The sequence below is a fragment of the Pelodiscus sinensis genome, chromosome 24, assembly GCF_049634645.1.
Source record: "Pelodiscus sinensis isolate JC-2024 chromosome 24, ASM4963464v1, whole genome shotgun sequence".
Taxonomy (NCBI): Eukaryota; Metazoa; Chordata; order Testudines; family Trionychidae; genus Pelodiscus; species Pelodiscus sinensis.
The window spans coordinates 14,688,525-14,715,507 of record NC_134734.1 but is presented as its reverse complement, the minus strand read 5'-3'; the positions used below and the strand labels follow the sequence as shown (position 1 = coordinate 14,715,507).

The following is a 26,983-nucleotide window of genomic DNA, read 5'->3' as shown; positions in this document are numbered from 1 at the left end:
ACAGCCCCTGACACTCCCTAATCTGACAAGTAAGAGAAGAGACAGGCTCATTGTGTGTGTTCATTTTATTATAAAACCCTTGGTACGTCCAGTCACACATCTCTCAACAGAGTAACCAGAAAAACAGAAACACCAGTCAACTGCTCACTGAAATACAACACTGCCGCCAACATTCCTTATGGGGCAGGCATTTTTCTATGGGGGTTTATATGCCACCGCTTGGCTGAGAGGGAATGGAGTTAATCAACGTGCCTAGAAAGGAGATCTCCAATATCCTCACTCCATGAACCCTTTGTGACCGTTCTAAGCACAATATGCTGGGGAGCACGGGAGACGGGTTGACCCAAGATCGGGGGGATTGTGCCATGAAGATGTCTGGCCACGTGCGACTGGCATTCAGCAGGCAGTGGCGATCCTGCAAATGCTACAGAAAAGCTCCCACACACATACTTCTTGGGTGGCATTAGCATGCTGCGACTGCAGCTGCATCTGTAACTTCATTACAACAGAACCGGAGAGGTCTTTGATCCCAAACTGTTAAGAAAGGGTTTAAAGAAACCCAAGAAAGCGACCTATCCCTGGCAACAGGAATGATACAAACCCCTCCCTTGCCAGTCCAGTCACTGATCTGGAGGGCTGATTGCTGATTCTCTGAGTACGCTGTAATTCTAAGTGGGGTTCCTGAGTTCTGGGGTGCTGGCTACACTTGGCTTTGCTCAGTTCTTCTTGGTCTTGGGGGTATCGTATTTTCTCTTGCTCGAGTACCACAGCAGCAGGGGGATTCCGATGGAGGGAAGGGTCATCACGCCAAAAGCTGCCCAGTCGAGCTAGCAGAAGGGGAAAACCAATTAGAAGAAGAGTCAAGATGGGTCATGCATTGGTGAACCCCCAGTTCCTCAGACCCGAGCCCTCCTGCCCAAGTGTTTTGGTTCGATCCCTCTAACACAGACTCATTCCTAGCAAAAAAACAGACTAACACGGCTGCATCTCTATCATCATTCCTAGCAGCGTGACCACAGACCATGATACATTTCACTTTTCTTGCAAGATTTCACAGAAATTGTCCCAAAAAGCTTAGACGCCAGCTTGAGAATTTCCCAGGTATTTTTTTAATTTAGTGTTTTGGCTTCTGCTTTCACACCAGGAACCAGCACCCAAAAAAAGGTCAACGCTGATCGAACAGCACCGTCACTATGAGAAAAGGGATTATTGGCTTAATGGTACTTACAAAATGAGGGGAAAACCTCCTGTCAAACTCTCTCTGAGCCAGGATTCCACCCTGTCCAGGGGCACTGGTGAAGCCAACCTGAAATGGGGTGGAAAAGAGACAGCATTTGCCCACTGCCGCTCCATGGTGAGCACCCAATGAGAAGAGAGAGGGAGACCATCTACCATCCTTCTATGGTTGTGTCTGGGAGCACACGCTCTGTATCTCCACTGTTAGGACCCTGTACACGATCCTGTACTACTAGAAAGGTATTAACCACTCACCACAACCTGCCCTCCCTCCTGTGCCAGGTAGGTAATGGTAGCCGAGGTGAAGTTGAAGTAGCCAGCTTTGAGGGGCCTCAGGACCACTGTGTGAGATACGTTGCTGGCTCTGAATAGCAGATGGTTAAGGAAACAAATCGCATTTTGTCCCAGGAGAGGAGGATGCAGAACACAGTGAGTCTAACCAGCAGGTCTGAAATCTTAACCCAGGCAACTATCAATTCAGACTCTTAGGCTAGGTCTTGACTGCAACGTTTTTGCAGAAAAAGCTACGCAAAACGCGCTCCATATTTTCCATAGCTTTTTCCACTCCCCCGCCCCTCCCCCGGAAGAGGCTTTTCCGTCTAGATAGGGAAAGCCTCCTCTTTCAGCAGAGCCCTTATGCCTCATGAAACGAGGTATACAGGGCTCCCCAAAAGAGTGCATTTGCTCTTCTGCTTTTTTCTCATGGAAGAGCAAACGCGTTCCTCGGACACAGCACAGGTTTTGCGGGACCCTGTAGTCTAGAAGTAGCCTTACAGGGGTAACTCATCCACTCCTCCTGCCCTGACAGGTGAATGGTTATTCAGTACAAGGGGGCTGTGTGTTCTTTGACCTGAGAACTGGATCTTGTCTGCAGACACACTGGAGATCCCAGGGCATTTTATTGGGGTTTGTCCTCATAGCCTTCGTCACAAGCCAGGTGCGTGTGTACTTCAGGGACGACGTCTGGAGCTAGAAGCATCTAAGCATCCTCAGGAATCAGAGGGAACAAGGGGGAGCCCAATGATCTAGAACAGGGCAGGAGGGGAGACCATTTCAAACCCCGAAAAGATACGGAGCGATCCTGTCCCACTTGACGTTGAGCATTCCAGAGACAATGCCAAAATCTTCTGGGGGGAAAGAATCATCCGACAGCTCCACATCCAAAGCCGCACTAAACACAGCAGAGAGAGGGGTTAGGAACAGAGCCAGGAGGAGGGTGGGGCGGGGATTGGCGTTAGCTGGAGTCCTACACGACATGATCCTTGGTCCCTGCTAACCGTATGATGCTATAGGCTGTTTCACAAACAGAGGAAAGCGCCAGGACTGATCTGGTGTCAAAAAGGCACCAAGATGAATGCAGGAGAAGGAAGACAGCGTCCAAGAGAAATGACTTCCCATGACCTTCGGGGCTAAGGGGAGACTGACAGCACGAAGCCAAGGACTCTACAATGGCACGACAATGAGCGTGGATTTGCTTCCCATATACAGGAATCCACTGAGACCCTTTCAGAGCCTCCAGGATCATATTTCTCCCTTCCAACCCCAAAACCCTGCACACTTTGGTCTCGTTACCCTTGAAGCCTCGGAACACACCCCACGCTGAGTGGGCCTGATGGGCATCTCAGACAGTGCGATCTTAGTCCTAAGGAAGTCAACACTCCTATGGACTCACGGATGCCAGTGAGAACAGACAGTCCTTTTAACAGCACTAACAGAAAACCTCAGGTGACCACAGTGGACCTTTCTGGTCTTATCTATGAATGCAAAGAGACTCTTCCCCTCCATTCCCCGCTGTCCCCCGAGTGCCCCTCCCTCCAGAGGGAATTTGGGAAGCATAAGAGAGGAGACACACTAATACTGGCCCCTGCCTTTCTCAGGGATAGACACCGGATAGGTGTCAATTATCAGGCCCTGCCCTGCTGTACACCACCCCAACCTGCCTCTTCCCACCCCTGCTCCGCGTCCCTTGCATCCCTTCCCCCAAACCCACTCCCCAGCCAGTGACATGACATGGTGCCAACAGGAAGCAGAGCAACTGGCCCCAGCCTGCTCCACTTGCCAGAGGCTCAGCTCCCAGCTGCACTGCTCAGGGATCTCCAATTCCCACCATCGCAGTGAAGCAGAGCAACCTGGCTAGGAGCGGGCAGAATGGAGCAGGCTGCTGTGTTGTTCCATTTCCCATGGCTCTGCTGCTGAGTGTGATGGCTGGCCCAGCCCTTGCTGTGGCGCCAGGCCCCCCAGTGCACCAAGGGCAGCTGTCCCAAACCAGGACAGCTCTGGGTACCACATACACACAAACAAGCCTTACCTGGATCCAACATTGTAGATGTTGTACTGCAAAGTCAGGTCCTTGCCCTCCACTGCATATCTGTTGAGCAGAGATTTAGAGGCAAGCAGCCTGGCCCCCTCCTCACCATGAGCAACAGACAGCAGGGCACACACAGCAAGAGCGAACAGGTTCATCTGGAAGGGGAAACGTTCACTGTTAATGCCCGAGTTTCCAAAGAGGAAAAATTGCAAGTGGTGGCCCTTTGGAAGAGGCAGTAACGGGCAGCAGAATAGATACACGCAGGCAATGTGTTAAGAAGCCCAGACATCCATGTGGTTTAGGACATTGGACGTGAAGGCATCATACCATGAAGGAAGGAGGGAACAGTCCCGCTTAATATAATACCAGTGCAATTGCACCTGGAATATTTGGACAATATTCGTAAGAGCTGCAAAGCAGTGACTTGATCCTGGGTTTCTTTTTTTTGGGCTGCTCTGCAAGTGGGTGGTATATTTATTGAAGAGACAGATTATATCTTTTACTGGACCAACACCTGTTGGTGAAAAAGACAAGCTTTCAAAGGACAGAGTTCTTCTGAAGTATCCCCAAAGGAAGGATGTTAACTATAATTTATTTGTGTTATGTAACCGCTAGAAATTCTAGAGGTTACCCGTTAACATGTGGGGGAGAAGGTGGGAGCCAGCACTTAGGGGAGCCAGCTTTTAAGCCAGTTCCCTGGGAGTTCAGGCTCCCTTCTATACCTCCCCCACTGCTTTCCACGGAGGCAGCAGTGAGGGGGGCAGGTAGTTGCTTGGGAACCGATATGCACAGGGAGGTAGATGGCTCCATGGGCCAGCTTTTAAGACAGCTTCCCCCCCAGCACTGGCTCCCACTTGCCCCCCTCCCCTTACTACCTCCCACAGGCAGGCTCCCCCATGCATATCAGCTCCCACCTCCCCAGAGGCAGCAAGGTGAGAGGGGTTGCATGTAGTTGATATGATTAACCAATAAATTCAGGCTTACTGGTTAATCGCTTAATTGACTACACATATCTGCTTCAAAGCTTGCCTCTCTCACCAACAAAAGCTGGTGCAGTAAAAGATATTACCTCAGCCATCTTGTCTCCCTGATAGCCTGGGATTAACATGGCTTCTACACCCTTCAAACAATGCTAGATTATTTACCATCATTAAATGCATTAGGGCCAGATAAAGGCAGGAGAGGTCCATCAGTAGCTATTTGCCAGGATGGGCAGAGATGGTGTCCAGAGCCTCTGTTTGTCAGAAGCTGGGAATGGTTGACAGAAAATGGATCACTTGATGATTCTCTATTCTGTTCATTTCCTCTGGTGCACCTGCATCGGCCACTCTCAGAAGACAGGATACTGGGCTAGATGGACCTTTGGTCTGACCCAGTATGGCCATTCTTATGTAGAATAGTCATTTTATAAAGCTTCTTCAAACATCTAAGGCCAAAAAACCCATTTTTGTCCTTTCTCCTTTTACGACTGGTGGAAACATATACTTCAACAACCATGAGAAGTGCAATTGACTAAAAGTGACCATGCAAATGACTAGCCTTTATTCAGAGGAGGAGAAGATAAATGGCTTGAAGGTTTGTTTTTTGAACTCATCTATTTAATATCAGCTGTTAGCAGTAAAACATAATATCTTCCGTAAGACAAAATTAACTTGAGGGCCCATGTAAAGAGTTCACATACTATCTTTACTCTCTCACATAAATACTCAAATGTCAGTCCGCTCCTATCCAAATACTGTTTGGCTCCGGATCCTTCCTTTGCTTCAGTCCTTCAAGTAAACATAGTACAAACCCCTTCTTCCCAGGCTAAAAAAAGTGACAAGTCCAATTTACCTCTCACTCCACTACGCTCTTATCCCTATCTTGCCGATCTATCGTGAAATTACAGCAGATATCAACACATGCCCAAATAACCCTCAGGAAATCTCTCAGCCTGAATGTTCTGAGACCTCTAGGTGAGAGCACCATGCTCTTCCCTGGCCAAAACAGGAACTTAGTCAGTTACCTAACACAAAATACAGGACTATGTAGCACTTTAAAGACTAACAAGATGGTTTATTAGATGATGAGCTTTCGTGGGCCAGATCCACTTCCTCAGATCAAATTGACTATTTGATCTGAGGAAGTGGGTCTGGCCCACGAAAGCTCATCATCTAATAAACCATCTTGTTAGTCTTTAAAGTGCTACATAGTCCTGTATTTTGTTTCAGCTACACCAGACTAACATGGCTACGTTTCTATCATTACCTAACACAGTGATTCCTGAACAGCGGCCTAAGACCACAATGTGCTTCCCCACAGCTTGTGAAATATTGATCATGAAGTAGTGAGGCAGTAGGGTCCAGGAAGGGATCCGTTTATAGGCAACAGCTGGAAAAGGCTGGAGAACCAGCGATGTAACTTACAGGAGAGCATGAAAAAGGAGCTGCTAACTTCAGCTCTTGTGCAGTCACTGCCTTTTCCCGACCACCTCGGCTCACTGCTTCCTTCTGCCCGGTATCCCTTCTGTCTGCCCCCAGCCTATAAGGCACCTGCAGCCCCTTCCTTCCACCCCGCAGCACCAGGGCCTGGCTGCAACCCAGAGCCACGTGTCCCCGCGCCTGAGCTGCTGGAGCCGGACCCGGCAGCAAGACAAGAGACCTGGATTTCCTTCCCCACCACGGACTGCTGACGTGTCAGAGTCCTCCCCGCCGCCTCCTGCCCCATAGCCTCCCCAACCCCCCCCCCCCGCCACCAGCCCCCTGGGCTCCCCCAGCCCCCTCCCCCGGGCCCCCAACCCCCCCCTCCGCCACCAGCCCCCTGGGCTCCCCCAGCCCCCTCCCCCGGGCCCCCAGCCCCCCCCCTCCGCCACCAGCCCCCTGGGCTCCCCCAGCCCCCTCCCCCGGGCCCCCAACCCCCCCCTCCGCCACCAGCCCCCTGGGCTCCCCCAGCCCCCTCCCCCGGGCCCCCAGCCCCCCCCCTCCGCCACCAGCCCCCTGGGCTCCCCCAGCCCCCTCCCCCGGGCCCCCAACCCCCCCCCTCCGCCACCAGCCCCCTGGGCTCCCCCAGCCCCCTCCCCCGGGCCCCCAGCCCCCCCCGCAGTCCCCTCAACCACCGTCCGGGTCCCCACAAACTCTCCCCTCCCCCCTTCCCATCCCTCCTCCAGGCCCCCCAGGTCTCCCTCCCCCGAGCCCCCCCTTCCCGCCACCGCTCCCCCAGCCTCCCCCCTTGGGTCGCACAGCCCCCATCTCCCCCTCCCCCCCCCGGTTCTCCCATCCGTCCTCAGGATCCCCCAAATCTCCCTCCCTCCTCGGCCCCCCAACCCCCACCTTCCCGCCACCCCCCCGACCTCCGGAATAACTCCCAGGCACCACCCCGGCCCGAGAAACCCGCTCACCTCTCCGGCCGCAGCACCCCGCGGAAGCAAGAGTCAGCGCTCAGGGACCGGAAACCCGCCCCGGGGCACGCTGGGAACTGTAGTCCGCTCCCTGCGCTGAGTGCCCGGAAACCCGTCTACGCCCCGAGGCACGCTGGGAACTATAGTCCACTCCCTGCGCCTCGCCCACGCCGGGGCGGGGGGGGAGGGGGGGAGAGAGAAAGAGAGTGTGTGTGTGTGTGGAGACTAAAGCGCCTGCGCAGAAGCAACGGGTGTTTGCGGCGCCCCCTGGCGTTTCCTCTGTCTCAAATTTATTTCCTGTCCCTGCCTGTGGCTGCCCCCTGCTGCCCTCTGGCTGCACTGCGTCCCCTGCGTTTCACAGCTGCTTTCCCTGTTTTCCCCTGGGAGGAGCCCCACTAGATCCATCGCTCCTTCTGGAAAAGCTCCTGTATGATGGGCAGGGGCCTCAAAGCTGCTTTATGCTTATCCTGGGCCTTCTGCCTCCCCTGCAGGAGTCACAGGTCCCGCAGTGCGGGTGAACAGCGTCAAAGGCCCCCGGCCAGTAAAAGTTCTGCAGCAGCCTCTGCTCGGTGCGATGGACTCCTTGATGCCCCGAAAGGGGATCTCGTGGGCCAAGTACAGCAGCCGGCGGCACCTCTGGGGAACCACCAGCTGCCTCTTCACTTCCCTGGATTCAGTTCGCTCTGGGCCAGTCCATTCCTGGCACAGGGCTCCCTTCTCCCACAGGAACCCCTCCCTGCAGTCTTCTCCAGGGATTCTTCAAGGAGGGATACCTGTGCAGCTCCATCTGCAATTCTGCTGCCAGGCTGGTGGGTATGGATGGCCTTGGCGGGTTAGGACTCAGTTTCCCCACCTTGGGAGAGAGGCTCTGGCCTATCCATGTCTAGCGCCACCCTCAGTGCTCCACTCCCCCTTCCAGAGGGGATCCCGCAACTGGCTGTGACTCTGGGTGAGGAGTAGGGCACTCCAAAGGCCAGTCCTCCAGATTATTACCCATTAGCACCTCCGCTTTAGGTGTATCCTCGCTACAGGCACCTTGACAGGGTGTCTGAACACTAACCGCAGGGTCAGGCATGCATTGGGCACCAGCTGATCTGGGCCCAGCACCTCAGGTCATGCCGGTGTCACCTCTATGGCCGTGTCTCAGAGCCCCTGGACACTACTCCCTCCCACCTCAATAGGGATGATGTATTGGTTGTTGAAGGGCCTGTCCCACATTCACCCGATGGATAAAGTACAGCCGCTCCTGCCCTGCCATGGCATTCTGGGGGCCCCCTGAGCTGGGCTTCCTGAAGTCCCACCTTTGAGGGGTCTCCAGGTGACTCCCCTTCTGAGACCCTGATGTGGATCTCCCACCTGCCCCTAAGCTGCTGGCCACAAACTCATCTGCCAGTGACCTCGCACTGATCAGGTCTTTGGACTTCTGATCGGCCAGCCACACCATTAGGTCTGGAGGGCCTATGTCCTTCAGCTGCTCCAGCCACACCAGGTTATACACGTCCGCTGTAGTGGTGGTCCCAGCACCCTTTCCCCTCTTGTGGGTATATTCCCCCAGCAGGTGGGCAGCCCCCTTGTACGTGGCACCTGGGGACTTGTGTACACCCTGGAACCAAGTCTGGTTGGCCTCAGGGGTTAGCTCAGACCTCTGCAACCAGGCCTTTTGAGCAGCTCATACTCCCTGGTCTCAACCCCGTCCACGTGGCCGAATGTTGGTATGGCTTTGGGCTGGAGCAGGGGGGTCAGACAGTGGAGCCTGTCTGCCAAGTTAATCTGGTGCAGATTATAACCCCTTTTATAGGGTGTGAGGAAGGCACGCATGTCATCCCCCTCCCTAAACTGGGGTTGCAGCGTGGAGTCCAGCTTCCCCCAGCTCTGCCATCTCGGGGCCCTTTCCCACTTACCCCTGGGTAGGCCCTCTTGGCCCATCTCTCCGCCAGCTCGTGCTTCCGCTGTTGGACAGGGTCCTCTTGCTCTCTCTCTCCACCAGCCTCTGCTCCTCCAGCTTCGCTGCTTCACTTTCAGCTCCAGCTCCAGCCTCTGCAACTCCCCCGGGGAGAACCCAGGTTGGGGCTCCACTGTGCTGACTGGGGCGTAGGCTCTGATAAGACTCTGGGCTGCTCCCTGGCTCTCTGGGCATCCTGCGAACCCCACCTGCCTGTAGCTCTGACCCATCATTCTGCACAAGATGAGCCATCAGCTGCTCCTTAGTGAGCCTCCCCATGCTCAGCACTGTTCCCCCACACAGATCACTCTGATGGAGCTGGGCATAGGCCATTTCCCTGCTGGTTCCTTCAATACCCTCGTTTGTCACTGGCAGCCACTCACTGCAAAGTGCCTGTGCCCGCTGTCAGTGGGCTACCGGGTGCACCCCCAAACCATCCTCTGCTACCATGTCGTCACGGCTTACAGGTCATGCCCATACTAGGCCCATGCGGTCCCTGGGCGGAATCCCCACTCCAGGGCTTCAGCCCGTTCTCAGGGAGTCCCCTCTCACCTGGGGGTCCACCCCTCCGCCTCTGGAATGGCACCTCTCAGCTGTCTGCCTCTGCCTTGAGCCGCTTCAGGAGGGTCTACTCCCTCTGGTCCCCCAGAGCCTTCACGCCAGAGGGAATAGTACCACCCTGTTCTCCAGCCCAGAGCGACTCTCAGCCAGCACAAAACCGTGGCGATTATTGAGCTTTAAATGCAACAAAGGAGCTCTCAGGCCTGTCGGCTGGGCCTCCCTCAGCCCCACACGTAGGGTTACCAGGTAGTCTTAAAAAAAATACCAGACACTTCATGGGGGGGGGGGGGGCAGGCTGGGAAGGGAGCAGGGCTGGCAATCCTAGTGTTTTATACCCTTAACCAAACAAGTCTGATGTCAGGGCAAGAAATCAAAGCGAACTTCAAAGAGGAATTATCATCAGCAGAGAAAGAAACAGGTTTAGAGGGAATTCGAGCTTCAGCTCAAAATAGTTCATTAACACATTCCAACAGCGCATCCTTCTGGCCTCTCCCCACCTCGGTGAAGGCCAGTTCACTCCCTCTAGTATACGTGCAGACACAAGAAACTGAAATGGCTTTTGTTATACAGAATGGCTTCTAGCTAAATATGAATTGGTTTCTACAGCGCCCTAGGCGACGGCCTATATGCATGGGCCACCCCGTTCCCACCCACTAGCGCTTCCTCAGAATGGGACCTTTCCTTTTACCTGTGATGAAAATTTGAGGACTTCTCATCTTGCCCTTCATGGCTTTCTGGCAGATTCTCTTCATACACCTCAGGATGGGCCCACTCTGACTAGGAACAATGGTGAGTTACATCTGAAGTGTTTTCTGGCCCATGTTGGCTCCTACCAAAAGACTCCTCTCCTCCCAAGAGGGACCAAGTAACAGCTTACTCTTTCTATGTGTACACTTAAGACAGAGGACCACATCCAGGTACAATTTTTACCCCCTTCTGTGCCTCTCGACTCCAGCGTGTCAGGCCAGGGCCGGTCCCTCAATTCCTAGGAAAGACGAAAATACGAGGTGGGCGTCCCCATAGAACCTCGGGAGGTCAAACACCTAACCCGACCAGCAGGTAGAGGGTAGAATGACACTCAAACTGAGTGTGTGCTGGGCCCATCTTTTATACTCATAGGGTCACGTATTTCTCTTTCTTATCTGTCATGCCAAATGGGGCTGGTCTGTCTTTTGTGAGACCAGTTCTTACAAGGGAGTTGTGAACTTAATTTACACTTGTAAGAGAGATAACTAAATTGGAATTACTGGGGATTCTTTTCTCAGTGGGAAATTCCTCTTCCAGGGACTGTGTGTGTGTTCGAATCAACATAGGTGCCAGCCGGTGGCAGTCTCGCATATCCTGATCTCTCCTCATATCTATGTTTCAGCTTCTCAGGATCAGATGAGCCAGCATAGACTATGCTGATTTTATTGCTCCTTCTCTGTTCTGTATGCTTCAGGGAGGCAAAGAAGATGGATGTGATGGAGACGGGCTGTCTGGCCACATTCCACCCCCTGATACGACACACCACGTCCCAGGAATGCAAGATGGTGGCTTGCCAGTACCTCTTGCCCACCTTGGAGGAATTTAAAAGTACCCAATGGCCTGATTAGAGGGTTCAGGATCTAGGAATTGACTAGGGACCTTTCCTAGTGCTGTGTATCGAATGTGCACACAAGAGATAGCTACATTAACTAGGCATTGCACAATACATAGGGTTATGCAGAAAAGGAGTACAACAATCAAAACAATTAAAACAGTGGTCATAATAGAGTGTAGGAAAGGAGTTAAGGAAAGTTTTAGCTGTTGGGCTAACCAAGTTAGCCCTGAGTTATTTACAGTCTTAGTTACAGCATGTCTTATCCCATACCGTTCATTGCCACTTCCCTTGCCTCCCCCCAAAGTTATTTTGAGGACTGCGGTAGTTGCTGTCATCGAACCATACCGGTCCCCATCTGAAGATGTCACTCTTGTTTCACCAGTCATTTGGGCTGAGAGGGACAAACTCGATTCCCAGTCCAGTGGAGGAGTCAAGTAAGGTATTCTGGTACAGCAGTAGCAGTTGGGATGAGGAAGAAGACCATGGCGAGTTGGAGTGCCATGTCTCATTTCAATACAGGCAGTCCCCGGGTTACGTACAAGATAGGGACTGTAGGTTTGTTCTTAAGTTGAATTTGTATGTAAGTCAGAACTGGTACATATTGTAGGGGAAACTCTAGCCAAACATTTTTTTTAGTTTTGGATAGCATAGGGAAAGGTTAACTCCCCTCTAATGTTTGTTTTGCTGTCTGTTCCCCTGTTCAGAAGATTTCACATCTATTTCTGTCCCTGTGACAAACTCAGGACTAAAGGAGTAACTCATCAAATACCAAACAGCTCTGCACCATGCTTTGAGCTAATAGCTTTATTTCCACACACCACCCAGGGTTCTAGGAGGAGGGTCCTTTTTTTGCTAACACAATGAGGCCAGCACTTTGTTTGTTTTGGTGGAGTCTTTGTTTGCCCAGGGAGCCCAGCATGTATAGGGGGAGGAGGGGCGGAGAGGCTGCTTTTGTCTGCTGTTCGGCAGCCTGTTGCTCAGGGGAGGGGGCAGCCTGTTGCTGGCAGGAGGGAGGGGGGAGGCGTGCGGGATGCGAGGCGGCGGGGGGGGGGGGGGCAGCGGGCGTGGGGAGGCACTTTTCCTCTGCCTGGCAGCTCTGCGGGATCCCTGTCCATGTGGCCAGCTGCTGCAGGCAGAGGCCAGTTGGAGCGGACCGAAGAGGAGGAGGAGGTGGATTCTAGGACCCAGGTGAGTGAGCCCCGGGGACGCTGCTGCGCTCTGGGAGCCCGGCATGTATAGAGGGGAGGAGGGGCAGAGAGGCTGCTTTTGTCTGTTCGGCAGCCTGTTGCTCAGGGGAGGGGGCAGCCTGTTGCTGGCAGGGAGGTGGGGGGGGCAGCGGGCATGGGGAGGCACTTTTCCTCTGCCCGGCAGCTCTGCGGGACCCCAGTCGGAGCCGGCCCGAGGAGGAGGAGGATCCTAGGACCCAGGTGAGCGAGCCCCAGGAATGCTGCTGCGCATGTGCGGGAGTTGCCTCACCCGTTCGTATCTAGGGATCCGACGTAAGTCGGGGACTGCCTGTAGTCTGTAACTAACAACAGTAGTTGCAAGCGCTACAACGGCAAGCGGTATATATATATATATATACACAAAAGTTCATGGTGGTTTCCTGGATCCACACCAGCATTGTGAGGGATCCATCCCACTGGAGCACTGTTCAGGGATATTGCCTCAGTTTCCTGTGATAAAACATAAGGTTCGCTGGTCTTGGATACAATCCAAGCCTCAGTAATGGTTATTGGTGTTAGCCCAGCATCTGCAGTGGTCCAGACTCCTTTTCCCTTGTAGGAGTGCAGTGAATGGATTTGTGTTCCCAAACTGGGGTGTTGGGACAGGGCTATTAAGCGGTTTAGTCCCATGACTGTAAACAACCCTGTTGCCACTGGGGTTGAGTAAGTAAAACCAATTCCTGAAACAATTTCCACTCCAGTTAAAACATACTTCCACCCTTGCTTACTGGTGGGTAGTGTACCAATATAATCTACTTGCCAGGTTGCCCATAGTGCTTTTCCATCTCTTAGTCTGGCAAACCATTGCCCTTTTGTTACATGTTTCCTTGAGTTCAGCACATAGGGTGCAAGCTTGTACCAGATCTTTGGCTTGTTTGTGGGTTATAGGCCACCCCCTGGCATGTGCCTGCCGCACCAGCTCATCGCTTTCAGTGTGTCCCAAGGTTTCATGTAGCCAAATGTACAGGCGTTCCCAATCCACCTGGGCAGCAAAAATTTGTACTGCTGCATCTGCTAGGTTATTTAGCTGTGCAGCTAGAGTATTATTCTTTTGGACACATGACTTATGCTTAAGGCATGTAGGGTTGCATGCTGGTATATCCATTTCCAATATTCCAATCTCGAAACAGGCTTTCCTATTTCCCAGTTATTATTCTTCCAATTAGTTATCCACTGGGTGGCTCCAGCCCATACAGCATAGGAGTTAGTGTAGATGGTACTGGCCCCTGCCTCACAAGCTAATTGATTGCTGCCAGCTCTGCAAGCTGAGCTGTTCCTTCTATGTTTGTGGTCAGGGGTGCAATGGATGTGTCTGCTGAAACAGCAACAGCCTTCCCTGTCCACTTTCCTTTGAAATAGCCAAAAGTGTTATCAAGTCAGCCTTGAAAAAAAAAAAAAAAACAGTTAAGTTTCAAAGCTTGAATTTCTAAACTAATAATTTGGTTTCTAGAAAGTTAAATGTCCTTAAAAGTTGAATGCCCAACAGAAGCACTAACCAATTTGTGCCTTGTCTATTTGCAATTTTAAGCAAGCGGACATTATCCAAAACAAAATAAAACTAGTTCTTTTGAAACCCACAAAATAGTTACAATATATAGAGCTCATTCTTTTATGCAGTTAACCAATTAAGTTTCAGTAGAATCCTTAATTTTCCTTTGCAGATTTAACAAAGGTGTCCATAGACAAAATGTTTACATTTGATTGTTTCTTTGCATAGATGGTTTGCACAGTGCTTAAGGAAGAGGCTGCAAAGAAACAAGGTGTCATTTTTAAAACAAGATTTCCCTTCACATATTACAACCATCACTTAATTCCTTCCACACTCCCATGGAGTCCACCTTTTATCTTCACATTCCCTCAAATCACTTGCTTTGTCCTTTCAAAGAAAATGTTTCTCATTCCTAGTAACTTTCCAATGTCTGCTCTACTTTCCTTATTCCTGCTAAATGACTTTTCCCAATGAGACAGGTTTGTCTACTATTAATTTGGTAAGGAGGGTGAGCTTGTTCACTAAGCCTCATACCTCCTGGTCCTTTTCTTAAGCATATTCCTGAGGGAAGAAAAAAAAATAAATCTGAGAGTTTCTTTAACTCTCAGCACCCATCCTTAAGGGAATCTAACTCTGTCTGGGTACTGAGGGACATGCATTTCTACCTCTCCACGTCTGCAGCAGAGGTATCAGCCAATTTTGAAGAACACCTCTTTACAGGTTTTCCACAGAAGACAAAAGCTGCAGCTGTTTCCCTCTCCTTTGAAGTTGAGGGTTTACATATCCACAAGTAGTTAGCCAATTTGTCTTCTAGGTCTGAAATTGTATGGACATCAGTTAACACTTGATCAGACCAAGGGCTATGCCCAAACCTTTGCAAGATTTTGTTCAAAAGGGGTAACATCTTTTACAAATGCCAATTTCTCAGTCTTCTCTCTGCCTTCTTAAAAGACTGCTTACATTTAAACTTTTCCTATTGGGACTAAAATAGCAATACCAATACCTCCTTTTTCTTTCTTTCTGGAGGGCTACAATTTGAACTTTCTGATCTCAGCTAGTTTGCTGATAATACTTAGCTATTACCTGCAAAGCTTCTTTGTGCTGCCAGCTAGGGCATTTGCATCACAAAGGAAATCACAACCTGTTGTGGCTCCTGGAGCTTTCACAGCATTTTAGTTTGTTTGCAGTTTTTACTCATTCTACAGTGTACATGGCATGTTACAGAAAAATGTGCAATCTTTGTTTATAACACTACTTAGCCACATTAAACTTTACATAGAGTGTAACTCTTTCTTTATGCTTACAGTTTTCCTGTACCTTCATTAAACAACTTGGCCTAAAATGGTCTTACTGAAAATAAACCAAACCAATTTGTTTTAAACCTGCAAACAAGATTACTGGACCTTGAAAACTTCATATTATTTATCTACACACAGATACACATACATTCTCTCTGAACCTTTCTTACACTATTTCTACATAGCTGTACAACAGTTACATTCCCTTTTTATTCAATGGGGTAGTTCAGTTCCAATAGAACCCCCTCCCTTTAGAGTTCTTTTAGCAGTCTCTCTAATCAAATGTACAGATTTGAGTCAAATTTGCCTGGATTATTTACAGACATTCCTTTGGAAAAAGGGCCCATTTTTCCTTCAGAATGGCTGCAAAGAAACCACAAATTTCTATCTACACCATTTTAGCATTTGCACAACTGCATTTGCTCTCCATTCTCTGCAGAGTTTAAATTCTCTGTTTCTCTTTTCTTAAAACACTTTCTTATCTCTAAAATAAAAACTGGCCTTGTTTCAGATATTACTCTTGTAAGTATGTTTAAGGATTTAGATTTCCAGTACTTACTGCCTTTTTCTCAGTTCTACCACAAGGCTTTCAATCTTATCTGTTACCTGCCTGCTTGTCTGGGCCTGATCCTGTTTTCCTTTTCTGCCTGCTTGTCTGGGCCTGATCCTGTTTTCCTTTTCTGCCTGCTTGTCTGGGCCTGATCCTGTTTTCCTTGCAAAATGGAAAGTGGCTCCTTTCCACAGACTCAGGCTTTGTCCCATTCTTTAGCTTGCAGGCAGTTCTATACTTACAGAACTGCACCCACAACTCCTCAGGATTTCCCCAATCCTCTTCTAACATTTCTCTATCCCATTTTGGGTTGCTCCAACCTTCTTGGGCAAACCTTTTCTCTATACCACTAAAATCCATGTCTATCATGACAGGCTTCATGTTGCTGTATGTGAACCAGTAGCACAATCCTGCCGACTACGCCAGTTCTGTCAGCCGACGGTCAGGGCTTCCTATATCTGTCCCTTAAGACCGGCTGAAGTTCTTTTAAATTGTGCTTGGTTTTGTTACAGCAACTGAAGGAGTCAGGTTAAAACTTAAACAGTTACAGGTTTATTGAGGAAGCTTATAAATCATATGGTTGCAATGGCTATTGTTCTATTTCTTAACTACTAGCAAAATATGGATCTTAAAACTGGTTACAAAGAAGATAAAGATAGAAAAAAATAGAAATAATGGTACCAAGTAACAGCTTACTCTTTCTATGTGTACACTTAAGACAGAGGACCACATCCAGGTACAATTTTTACCCCCTTCTGTGCCTCTCGACTCCAGCATGTCAGGCCAGGGCCAGTCCCTCAATTCCTAGGAAAGACGAAAGGTGGGCGTCCCCATAGAACCTTGGGAGGTCAAACACCTAATCCGACCAGCAGGTAGAGGGTAGAATGACACTCAAAGTGAGTGTGTGCTGGGCCCATCTTTTATACTCATGGGGTCACGTATTTCTCTTTCTTATCTGTCATGCCAAATGGGGCTGGTCTGTCTTTTGTGAGACCAGTTCTTACAAGGGAGTTGTGAACTTAATTTACACTTGTAAGAGAAATAACTGAATTGGAATTACTGGGGATTCTTTTCTCAGTGGGAAATTCCTCTTCCAGGGACTGTGTGTGTGTTCGAATCAACATAGGTGCCAGCCGGTGGCAGTCTCGCATATCCTGATCTCTCCTCATATCTATGTTTCAGCTTCTCAGGATCAGATGAGCCAGCATAGACTATGCTGATTTTATTGCTCCTTCTCTGTCCTGTATGCTTCAGGGAGGCAAATAAGATGGATGTGATGGAGGCGGGCTGTCTGGCCACAGGGATGCACCATCACCAGACGCGTCCTCCCCCACCCCGGCCAACTGTGCACATCTATTCTGCAATAACGCAGGAAGGATGGCCAGATCTGATTGTTGGTGGAACAACTTCCAGTCTAAAGCTAGTGAGAACGTGTGTGTTGTCCTATTGGCTAATCAGGTGAGATGTCACAAGAGGGCGCTGTGATCCGGTTGATCAGGCCGTATCACAATACGTATTCCGTTCAGCGTTCACAGAACAAAAGATCTCCCCAGTAGCCCAAATATACCTTTAACAAGTTTTATTGTAAGCAATTTTAAAAGAACTATATGTATATATATTGTAGGGTAAACTGAGACAGCCCTAAATGTGCTAATAGGCCTCTAAACAGCATAACTCCATTTGAGAATTAAGGCCTGGAAACACCACAGTCAAGATAAGAGCTGCAGACAGTGGAACGACCCTGGGCACCATAGCAACCACATTCTAAAACACTCAAACTAAACTCCAGTTAGTAACCTAACACATTTTGCTTAAGATAACATTCATAAATTTGCTTAACTGTCTTGCTTCTTGCTTCACTCCTAGATAATAAGCCTGAGAACCCAGTGCTGCACCAACTCAAGGCCATACCCGCCTGCTATAAGAAACATCATCATAAATGCAGACTAACTGTTATTACTGTTTTGCTGACATGTTTTGGCATTTAAACAATAACCACCTATATGTATTAATTAAGTTACTTTGCAATAGGTGGAGATACTATGTAATCTTTAGTAGTTCTATTGGCTTGTGCTCATGTCGTCTTGCTGCTAGACCTATCAAATCATTTTTCCTCCGTCCACCTGCTGACTATATAATCTATTGTATTGTGTTAATTAACCAGTAATCACCAGGGTAACCCCTGCGTGTCACTCCATCAGCTGGTGTAATAAATCCTCCGCTTGTTTTCACCTGCATCCAGAGTGTCCTGGCTTATTTCCAACATGTATATTTAGTACTAAGCAATTAAAATGGCAATAAAGACAATAAAAGGCATCACAAACATTAAAAGCAATATTTAAATGAAATAATTAACAATCTAAATCTAATCCTTAACCCAATTTAGCAGCCTAATTCTTAATCCAATTAAACACTCACACGCACATACACTCATCCTCTGGTGCTGGCCAAACTCCAGGTAATGTTGATTAATTTGTTGAGGAGGAAGTCCAACGTGCATGTCACCCCAATATGCCGAATTGATGGACTCCACCTTGGTGCAAAATGGTGTGGTATATAACCCCTTGGGGGAGGGGAAATCAGTCCATGTGGAGTAACCAATGGTATCCACTGGTTACACACAGTCTGGGTCCAGGTGGGGTGATGTCCGTAGGTTGCACCCCCCCCCCCCGTGGGTGTTCTCATCACCAATCTTAGAGTGTCCTGCTTACCCCACCCAATTCTGCTTGTCTCACTATGAGTGATAAATAATAGAATGTCCTTGACTAGGTCTCTCCCTTGTTACTCCTTATCTGGGAACGTTGCCGCCTGTACCGTTTTGTCTCCTTAGCACACACAGTCTTTTCTTGTCTTCTTATTACACTGTTCTTTTCTTGAAGTTGTAAACAAATCCATAATCCTTCAGGGCTTTTGCTCAGACCTCAGCATGGCCTCTCTTCAGCTCACTTACTGTTAATTCACTCATGCTAACCATTCACGCTACCCATGATTTGTGACCAAGACAGACAGAAAAGCCCATGATCTGGGGTCCAGACTTTCAAAGGTACGTAGGCTCCGAACTTCGATGGAAATCAATGGCAGTTAGGGACTGTAAGGGGTGGACGCCCCCAGTGTGCCTCAGTGCCCCTTGACTGTCCTCATATAGTCCCTCTCAGGGCAAGTTACAGTCTGTATGGGTTGCTCATCATCGGCACACAGCAGTATATAACTGGCCCTTTAAGCAAGGCCGAGTCCACAAAGCAGTTTATAACTGTTGTAGCGGGGCGCACCCCAGGTAGGGGGACCCAGGCCCACCCTACTCCACCGGGTCCCAGCCCAGGGCCCTGTGAGTGACCAGGTAACGGGTCACTCCCTCGGCGGGGCCATCCAGCCGAAACACACCGAGGTTCTCGGGCCAGGAGGGGCAGCTCCCGCTCCTCCCCTGGGCCACTTCCTACCTGGATTCCCGGGCTTCCTTCTCCTGGACTTGCCCAGCTGGCTGCGATCTCCAGGCCGGCGTCCCCTCGGCCAGCAGTCTCCCTCCCAGGAGCTCCTGCTTCCTCTGCAGTCAGCCCTCCACTGGCCTTTCCCCCCCAAGCAACCTGTGCTGCTCTAGATATACCTGCCAGCTGGGTTCTCACTCCCCTAAGGGGTTCAGCTGGCTTCCCCAAGCCAATTGTGCTGCCCTAGATAGTAGCCAGCTGGGCTCTCACTGGCCCTAAACCGCTCCGGCTGGCCTCTTTCTTTCTAGCCCTGGCTCAGGGCCTGAGTCCTGGTCTTAAAGGGCCAGTGCAGGGCAGGCGCCCTGTCACACACCTTCCCCTTCGGATCAAGCTTCCCTTCTTCGGCCGGCCCCCCGCCATGCCTCCCCTGTGCCCTCCTTCGGGACCTGGTTTCTCCCCTTGGCCCCAAACACCGCCAGGTCTGCCCTGGCTGCCTCTGAGCATGCCCCACAATGTCGGCGTGTTGGCCGGCGGGTTCCCCAGAGGGTCACCCCGTCGATGTTAGTGTGGGGCGGCAATGTCCCATCACTCACCCCCCTTTCCAGAACTCCATCCCTTTCCGCCCGCTCGTTAGTCCCTATGGACCTAGAGAAAAAATCTGCATTGTTATGGGCTTTCCCTGGTCTGTGGCAGACCTCAAACTTAGGGCCAAAATACCACCTCATAATCCTAGGGTTGGTCTCCTTCATTGTTTGCAGCCATCGTAATGGCGCATGGTCCGTTATCAGTGTGAATGTTCCCCCTAGCAGGTAATAGCGCAGTGCCTCTATTGCCCATTTAGCTGCCAGGGCCTCCTTCTCGATCGTGGCATACTGTTGTTCCCGCGGTAGTAATTTCCTGCTTAAATACAGGATTGGGTGTTCCTCCCCTTCCTGCTCCTGTGAGAGGACCGCTCCTAGACCTCTGTCTGACGCATCTGTCTGTACTATAAACGGTTTTGAAAAATCGGGTTGATGGAGGACCGGTGTCTGCGTCAGTTGTTGTTTTAATGCTCTGAAGGCCTTTTCGCACTGCTGGGTCCACTGGACCCTTTGGGGTCTTGTATTTTGGGTCAGATCTGTCAAGGGCGCTGCAATCGTGGCGAAATTGGGTATGAATCGCCGGTAATAACCGGCTAGACCCAGGAACTGGCGGACTTGCCTTTTTGTGGTGGGGGCTTTATAATCTCGCAGGGCTTCCACCTTGTCTACTTGGGGTTTTATCCTTCCCCGTCCCACCCGGTAGCCTAAGTAGGACACCTCTCTTTGTCCAAAATGGCACTTACTTGGGTTAGCCGTGAGCTTGGCCGTGGCCAGCGCCCCAAGGACCGCCTTCAAATGCTGCAGATGTTCCATCCAGGTTTCACTAAAAATGACAATGTCATCAATATATGCAGCCGCATACTCACGATGTTCCTGCAGTACCTTGTCCATTAACCTCTGGAACGTCGCTGCCGCCCCATTCAGTCCAAAAGGCATGGTGTTGAATTGGAACAGGCCAAAAGGCATGGCAAACGCGGTCTTGCTCTCCGACGCTGGTGTCAGGGGAATCTGCCAGTAGCCTTTGGTGAGGTCTAGAGTAGATATGTAGTGGGCTTTGTCCAGCCGCTCCAGCAGTTCGTTTACTCATGGCATAGGATATGCATCAAATCACGAGATTGCATTGATCTTCCAAAAGTCTATGCAAAATCATATTGTGCCATCGGGTTTAGGCACCAACACAATGGGGCTACGCCACTCGCTCTTAGATTCCCTGATCACCCCCATTTGCAGCATCCGCTGCAGCTCCTCCTGAACTGGCCCCCACATTTTCCGGGGCAGGGGTCGTATGTGGTCCCGGATCATCTTACCTGGGGTTGTCAAGATATGGTGACTCATAAGGGGGGTCTTACCCGGTTGTGTGGTTAGGACCTGGTCAAAATCCCGAAGGAGGGAGTTCAGCTCTTTTTGCTGTTCCTCCGTCAGTTCTGCCCCAATGTGCGCTGTCCCTTCTGCCTTCAAGTCGCCTCCCCAGGGTCCTAGTTCCGGGTCTGGTGGCTGTAAGGCGATAAGCATACCCTCCCGGGCGTTCCACTTCTTTAATAAATTGACGTGATAAATTTGTTTGTCCTTCCGTTTTCCTGACAATTTAATTTCATAATCCACTGGTCCTACCTGCCGTAGGACCTCAAAGGGCCCTTGCCATTTGGCCAAGAATTTTGAGTCTGGCGCCGGTAATAGCAGGAGTACCCTGTCCCCCGGTTGGAATGTCCTGGACTTGGCCCCCCGGTTATAATACTGGGCTTGCTTACTTTGGGCCTGAAGGAGGTTCTCCCTAGCCAGCTCCCCTATGGTCCGGAGTCGCTGTTGCAAGTCCAAGATATAGGGTACTGTACCTGTTACCCTGGAGTCCTGCTCCTCCCAGATTTCACGCAATAAGTCCAGTATCCCCCGGGGTTGGCGGCCGTAAAGCAATTCAAATGGGGAGAATCCCGTTGAGGCTTGGGGCACCTCTCGCACCGCAAACAACAGTGCCGGTAGTAATAAGTCCCAATCCTTTGGGTCGAGCTCCACAAACCGTCGCAACATACTATTTAATGTCTTATTGAAACGTTCAACAAGTCCGTCGGTTTGCGGGTGGTAAACTGAGGTACGCAGGGTCTTAATGTTTAAGAGACGGCAAAGTTCCGCCACCAGTTTGGAGGTCACATTGGTCCCTTGGTCAGTTAGTATCTCCCTGGGGATTCCCACCCGGGAGAATACTTGCACTAATTCACGCGCCAGCATTGCCGCCGTCGTGTTCTTAAGGGGGACAGCCTCGGGGTATCGGGTGGCATAGTCAATTATGACCATTATATACTGGTGCCCACGTCGGGACCTCTCCAGGGGCCCTACCAGATCTAAAGCCACCCGGTCGAACGGCACCTCTACCACGGGGAGAGGGACTAGCGGGGCTTTCGGCACTCCTCCCGGAGCCGTCCTCTGGCACTCAGGGCAGGACTCACAGAAGTCTCTGACCTCCTTATAAATCCCTGGCCAAAAGAACCTCTGCGTTATGTGCTGTAGGGTCTTCTCTCGCCCCAAATGTCCGGCCCAGGGATTCGCATGTGCTAGGTCTAATACCTGCCTACGATACCGTGCGGGGACCAACAACTGGCTAACCTCTGTCTGCCCGTCAGTTGACCGTGCGATCCGATATAATCGATCGGCTCTTACCTCGAACTGCGGTGTTGGTCGAACAGCTGCCCCCGTGCCGGGGTCCCCAGTCTCTCCTGCCCCTTGTTCCCAGGCATGGGTTAAGGAGGGGTCTTCCCGTTGGTCTCTCGTGAAGTCCTCCTCCCCTCCTATTTCCTCCGAACTGAGGGTTTTCTCAGGGTCCGGTTCCTCCTCCGGGCCTTGGGATGTTCCCCTTTTACAATCCTCCGTCCCTGCTGGTGGTGGTTGCGCCTGCTTCTCCCAGTCACGAAGGATGCGTCTGAAACCCGGCCAGTCCCGGCCCAGTAGTACAGGATACACCAGCTTTGGGGCTAACGCTACCCTGCAGATCACCTCTTCTACCCCATCCGACAGACGGACCCACCCCGTGGGGTGGGCGCTAACATCTCCGTGGATGCATTGCATCGAGATGGACCCCCCGGCCGCCTCCCACTCTGGGACCAGCTCTGATCGTACCATTGTCTGGCTGCACCCAAAATCCACCAGGGCGGTCACTGGCCTTCCCTCTAGCCATACCTGCAGGGTAATCTTTGTCTTGTCTCGCGGTCTCGCCCGCAGGTCGGCAGCCATCACCTGTCCGTACGCACCCTCTGTGTGGGTGTCGCCCCCTCGCTGGCCTCTTGCTTGTCCCGGTCCCTCACGCTTCGGGGTAGGACCCCAGTCTGGGATCCCATGCGCGTTGGTTTCGCCCGGGTCCAAATCACCTTCCGCCCACCCTCTGGTTTCTCTTACCATCCTGGGTCGGTGGTCCTGAGTCTGTTCCCTGGCGGTTTGTCGCTGCCACCTTCCCTCCGTGCTAGCCGGGGCTACCCGGGTCCGCTTGGGGCACAGCCTCCGGATGTGGCCCGGCTTCCCGCAGGCCCAACATGTCCGTGCCTCCCCTGTTGCCTTCACAGGGGCCGCTCTCTCTTTGCCCCTATAGCTGGGTGGGGCCTCCTGGCTCCCACCCCATAGGGGCACTCCCTCCTCAGGTGTCCCCTGAGCCCACAGGCAAAACAAGTTTTCAGGCTCGGCCCCTGCCCCCACCTCTTGGAGCCTGGTTTACTATGGAGTCCAAGGTCACCCCTTTGTCGTGGCCCGCTCCCCTTTTCCCATGGCCCAGCCTGTAGGGCCTCCCAGGCCCTCCAATACTTATTCATTATCTCCTCCCCCCCCCCCCAACTCCCCGTTCTAGTCCTGTGGCCTACCGACCCAGGCCCACCCTACTCCACCGGGTCCCAGCCCAGAGCCCTGTGAGCGACCAGGTAACGGGTCACTCCCTCGGCGGGGCCATCCAGCCGAAACACACCGAGGTTCTTGGGCCAGGAGGGGCGGCTCCCGCTCCTGCCCTGGGCCACTTCCTACCTGGATTCCCGGGCTTCCTTCTCCTGGACTTGCCCAGCTGGCTGCGATCTCCAGGCCGGCATCCCCTCAGCCGGTAGTCTCCGTCTCCTTCGGCTGTCTCCTTCCCAGGAGCTCCTGCTTCCTCTGCAGTCAGCCCTCCACTGGCCTTTCCCCCCAAGCAACCTGTGCTTCTCTAGATATACCTGCCAGCTGGGTTCTCACTCCCCTAATGGGTTCAGCTGGCATCCCCAAGCCAATTGTGCTGCCCTAGATAGTAGCCAGCTGGGCTCTCACTGGCCCTAAACCGCTCCGGCTGGCCTCTTTCTTTCTAGCCCTGGCTCAGGGCCTGAGTCCTGGTCTTAAAGGGCCAGTGCAGGGCAGGCGCCCTGTCACAGGGACCTAAATACATCTGAGGATCTGAGCCTGGGACCCTGAATCCTGCCAATCCCCCAGCTCAGCATCTCTCTGTACTTGGAGCTGGGTGGGTGAGCCCTGTGTCCCGTAGACATATCCACACTGGCTTGCAGCGTAGGCGGAATAGCATAGGCAGTGGTGAGAGCCAGCCACCTAAAGTACAGCCCCACCCAGCCCTTCTGGCCAGATCTTCCAGCCCAAGCCACCGTCGCTATCACAGCCAAGGTTCTATTTAATGCACTAGCTTGCAGACAGCTAGTGCAGGCCTGGATCTCTCCTCCAGCTGGGCACCACGCCCCACTTGGGCCTGCCTCAGTGTCAGGGAGATGCACTAAAGAGAGTTCCCCACTCCAATGCGTTTAGTTTCAGGAAAAATTAAAAAATGGCTCCAGGAGCAGAATGTGGCTTTTTGCTGTGGGACAGATTCCACCAGGGGCAGAAGGGACAGGAGGGGCTTGTTTACACCCTGGGATGAAGGAGGCCTGGCACACAACCCATTTCCTTTCATTTCCTGCTTCAGGAACCAGGACACGGAGCGAGATCCTAGAACAATGTCCGAGAGGAGGCTCAGTAGAGAAGACTTTGGGGCGGTGTTTCTAGGTATCAGTGACCTCTGGAAATCCCTGCCGGGTTTACAAATGTAACCTTAACATGCAGCCTTATTAACTCTGGAGTATTTCCCTGTCTGACACCATTTTTACAACAAACTAAAGAACTGAGTATGTGAGAGAGGAGGCAGAAGTAGCTGCTAGATCAGACAGCTGGATTCCCTCCCAAATTCTGCAGGCAGGGCATTTTTCATGCCAGAACAAGAGACATCACATGTAACAAAGGCCCAGATTCTCAAAGGTATTTAGACTCCTCACTCCTATGAATTTCAGTGGGAGTTTCAGTTAAATAGCTTTGAGGATCAGGGCCAAAAATCATCTGAGGCAGGACAGCTGAGTGGAGCAGCAGTTCAGGAAAAAATCCACTTACGTTTTTCCAATAATGGATTGGAGCTTCAATCTGAAACCGACTGTAGGCAGCACAATATGCAGCCTCTCCTGTCGAAGTCAAGGCAACTGACACTGAGGGCCAACTGAGCCAGTGTTCTCATCACAGCATTGTGAGGTCACACTGTTGCATTTACATCATTGTTGCCATGGACACAGGTGGGTAATAAAGGAATGACCAAGGGTTATTCACCATATGAGGGATATAAGGCATTATGGAGGTGCCTGGTCATGACTCCAGTTAGGGCTTTATGTAAAATGGGCTTAACACAGGGCATACATTTCTGTTTTTTCCTATGAGCAGGTGGTTACCCGGCGTGAATTAACCTTTACTCTGACCATTATGGGAACCAGCCTTCCATCTCTTCCTGAACTACCCTTCTGCACAAAACCCTTTACCAAGCTGTTCTCTCCCATCACAACCAATGGCTGTTCTAGGTGTAAGGGGAAAGTCCTAGGGAAAAATCGTTTAGTCAAGGGCTGCATCTGGGGGGTGAGAATTCATGTTGCAGAGTGTGCTCCGTGGAATACGTGGCTGTGGTTGTGATTGTGGTACTCCTAACACAACCCACGCAGCCGTGTGGATCAGCACTGAGACGCTGTCACTCCCTTTACTGAGATCACTTTAAAAAGTGGCCACCTCTGCCAGTGCCCTAATGGGAGCTTAGTTCTTATAACCTGGCCTCAAGTCTCACACACTGGGTTTGTCTACACTGCAGTTAGACACCCATGGCTGGCCGGCTCAGGCCCATGGGGCTTGGGCTGCCAGAGTGATGTGCAGGGGTCCCCCATAGCCCAGCGCTAAGGTCTTTTCAAACTCTCTCTCAGCGGGGTGTGGGGGAAGGCAGAGGGAAAACCTGGCGGCCCCCTGGTGGCTGATTCCGTTCCTGCCACTGTAGAACCAGGAGCCACAGACAGCGTCGAGGAAAGAGACCAGACAGACTCACAGTGCAGTCATCACACAGGCACACAGCCTGACCCAGCCCAGACCCTCCTCTGGATATCAGTGGAGTTAGGGATATAAATACCTGTGAAACTCTGGGTCCAACTGCCACTCTGAACTTCCCCTGTGGATGGGGGGGTCTTCATAGGGGACACATGGGGGACGACGGCAAGGGGTTACATGCCCCCCAACACTGTGGAGGAGGTGGAGGGGCCAAGATCAGCACGGAGAGCTCACAGAGCGATGAGGGAATCCCAAGAAGCATAGGGATCAGCTCTGCCTTGCCACAGCACTTACTGCTGACCCACGTGGCTTTGCTCTATCTGTTGGCAGGGGTGCTAGCAATGTGGCTATGAAATGTCAACAGTGGGAGGCAGAAAAACTGATTTTGGCAATTTTTGCATGTCGACAGCACTTTTTCCGCCAAACCTCCCCAGTGTAGACACAGCCTAAGGGTATGTCTACACTACCCCGCTAGTTCGAACTAGCGGGGTAATGTATGCATACCGCACTTGCTAATGAAGCCTGGGATTTGAATTTCCCGGGCTTCATTAGCATAAGCGGGGAGCCGCCATTTTTGAATCCCCGCTGCTTCGAACCCCGTGTAGCGCGGCTACACGGGGCTCGAACTAGGTAGTTCGGACTAGGGTCCTATTCCGAACTACCGTTACTCCTCGTGAAATGAGGTGTACCGGTAGTTCGGAATAGGCACCCTAGTCCGAACTACCTAGTTCGAGCCCCGTGTAGCCGCGCTACACGGGGTTCGAAGCAGCGGGGATTTAAAAATGGCGGCTCCCCGCTTATGCTAATGAAGCCCGGGAAATTCAAATCCCGGGCTTCGTTAGCAAGTGCGGTATGCATACATTACCCTCCTAGTTCGAACTAGGAGGGTAGTGTAGACATACCCGAATAAACTTCCTGTTCTACCTGATGGCTGACACACATCTGCAGGCCCAGTGACTCCCCACACCATGGTAACACCTGTCCCGCCCCTCTACTTCTGAAGGGTGGGCGGGAATTCCTCTCCATCAATCTCAGAGAGGTCACGCCCCCTTGCTACATTCAACTATTAGCTGGGCAATAGG

At 51.5% G+C, this 26,983-nt stretch overlaps 2 protein-coding genes and 1 long non-coding RNA gene across 9 annotated transcripts; 1 reads left to right on the top strand and 2 right to left on the bottom strand.

Moving 5' to 3' along the window:
* Nucleotides 1-47: 47 nt before the first annotated feature.
* SSR2 (signal sequence receptor subunit 2) lies at nt 48-18,083 on the bottom strand. 3 transcript variants are annotated; one of them, XM_075907044.1, is made up of 6 exons: nt 17,997-18,083; nt 3,545-3,699; nt 2,309-2,407; nt 1,492-1,600; nt 1,229-1,306; nt 48-827 (listed from the first exon to the last, which is right to left on the bottom strand). In XM_075907044.1, exons 1-6 carry the CDS (start codon nt 18,066-18,068, stop codon nt 717-719), a joined length of 624 nt encoding a protein of 207 aa, XP_075763159.1. In that variant the 5' UTR covers nt 18,069-18,083; the 3' UTR covers nt 48-716. The 3 variants fall into 3 exon arrangements, with proteins under 3 accessions (XP_075763159.1, XP_075763160.1, XP_075763161.1); XM_075907045.1 differs by lacking the exon at nt 17,997-18,083 and adding an exon at nt 10,301-10,351; XM_075907046.1 differs by lacking the exon at nt 17,997-18,083 and adding an exon at nt 6,921-7,070.
* LOC142819482 (uncharacterized) lies at nt 12,038-17,805 on the top strand. 5 transcript variants are annotated; one of them, XR_012897404.1, is made up of 3 exons: nt 12,038-12,193; nt 16,823-17,026; nt 17,435-17,805. It is a non-coding gene; the product is annotated as an uncharacterized LOC142819482 (long non-coding RNA). The 5 variants fall into 5 exon arrangements; XR_012897403.1 differs by having other exon boundaries at nt 12,040-12,193; nt 16,751-17,026; XR_012897401.1 differs by lacking the exon at nt 12,038-12,193 and adding an exon at nt 12,293-12,432 and having other exon boundaries at nt 16,751-17,026.
* Nucleotides 18,083-26,426, bottom strand: LOC142819481 (uncharacterized). The gene is made up of 2 exons (XM_075907043.1): nt 20,921-26,426; nt 18,083-20,394 (listed from the first exon to the last, which is right to left on the bottom strand). The coding sequence occupies exons 1-2, from the start codon at nt 22,956-22,958 to the stop codon at nt 20,363-20,365; spliced, it is 2,070 nt and encodes a 689-aa protein (XP_075763158.1). The 5' UTR covers nt 22,959-26,426; the 3' UTR covers nt 18,083-20,362.
* Nucleotides 26,427-26,983: the final 557 nt, after the last annotated feature.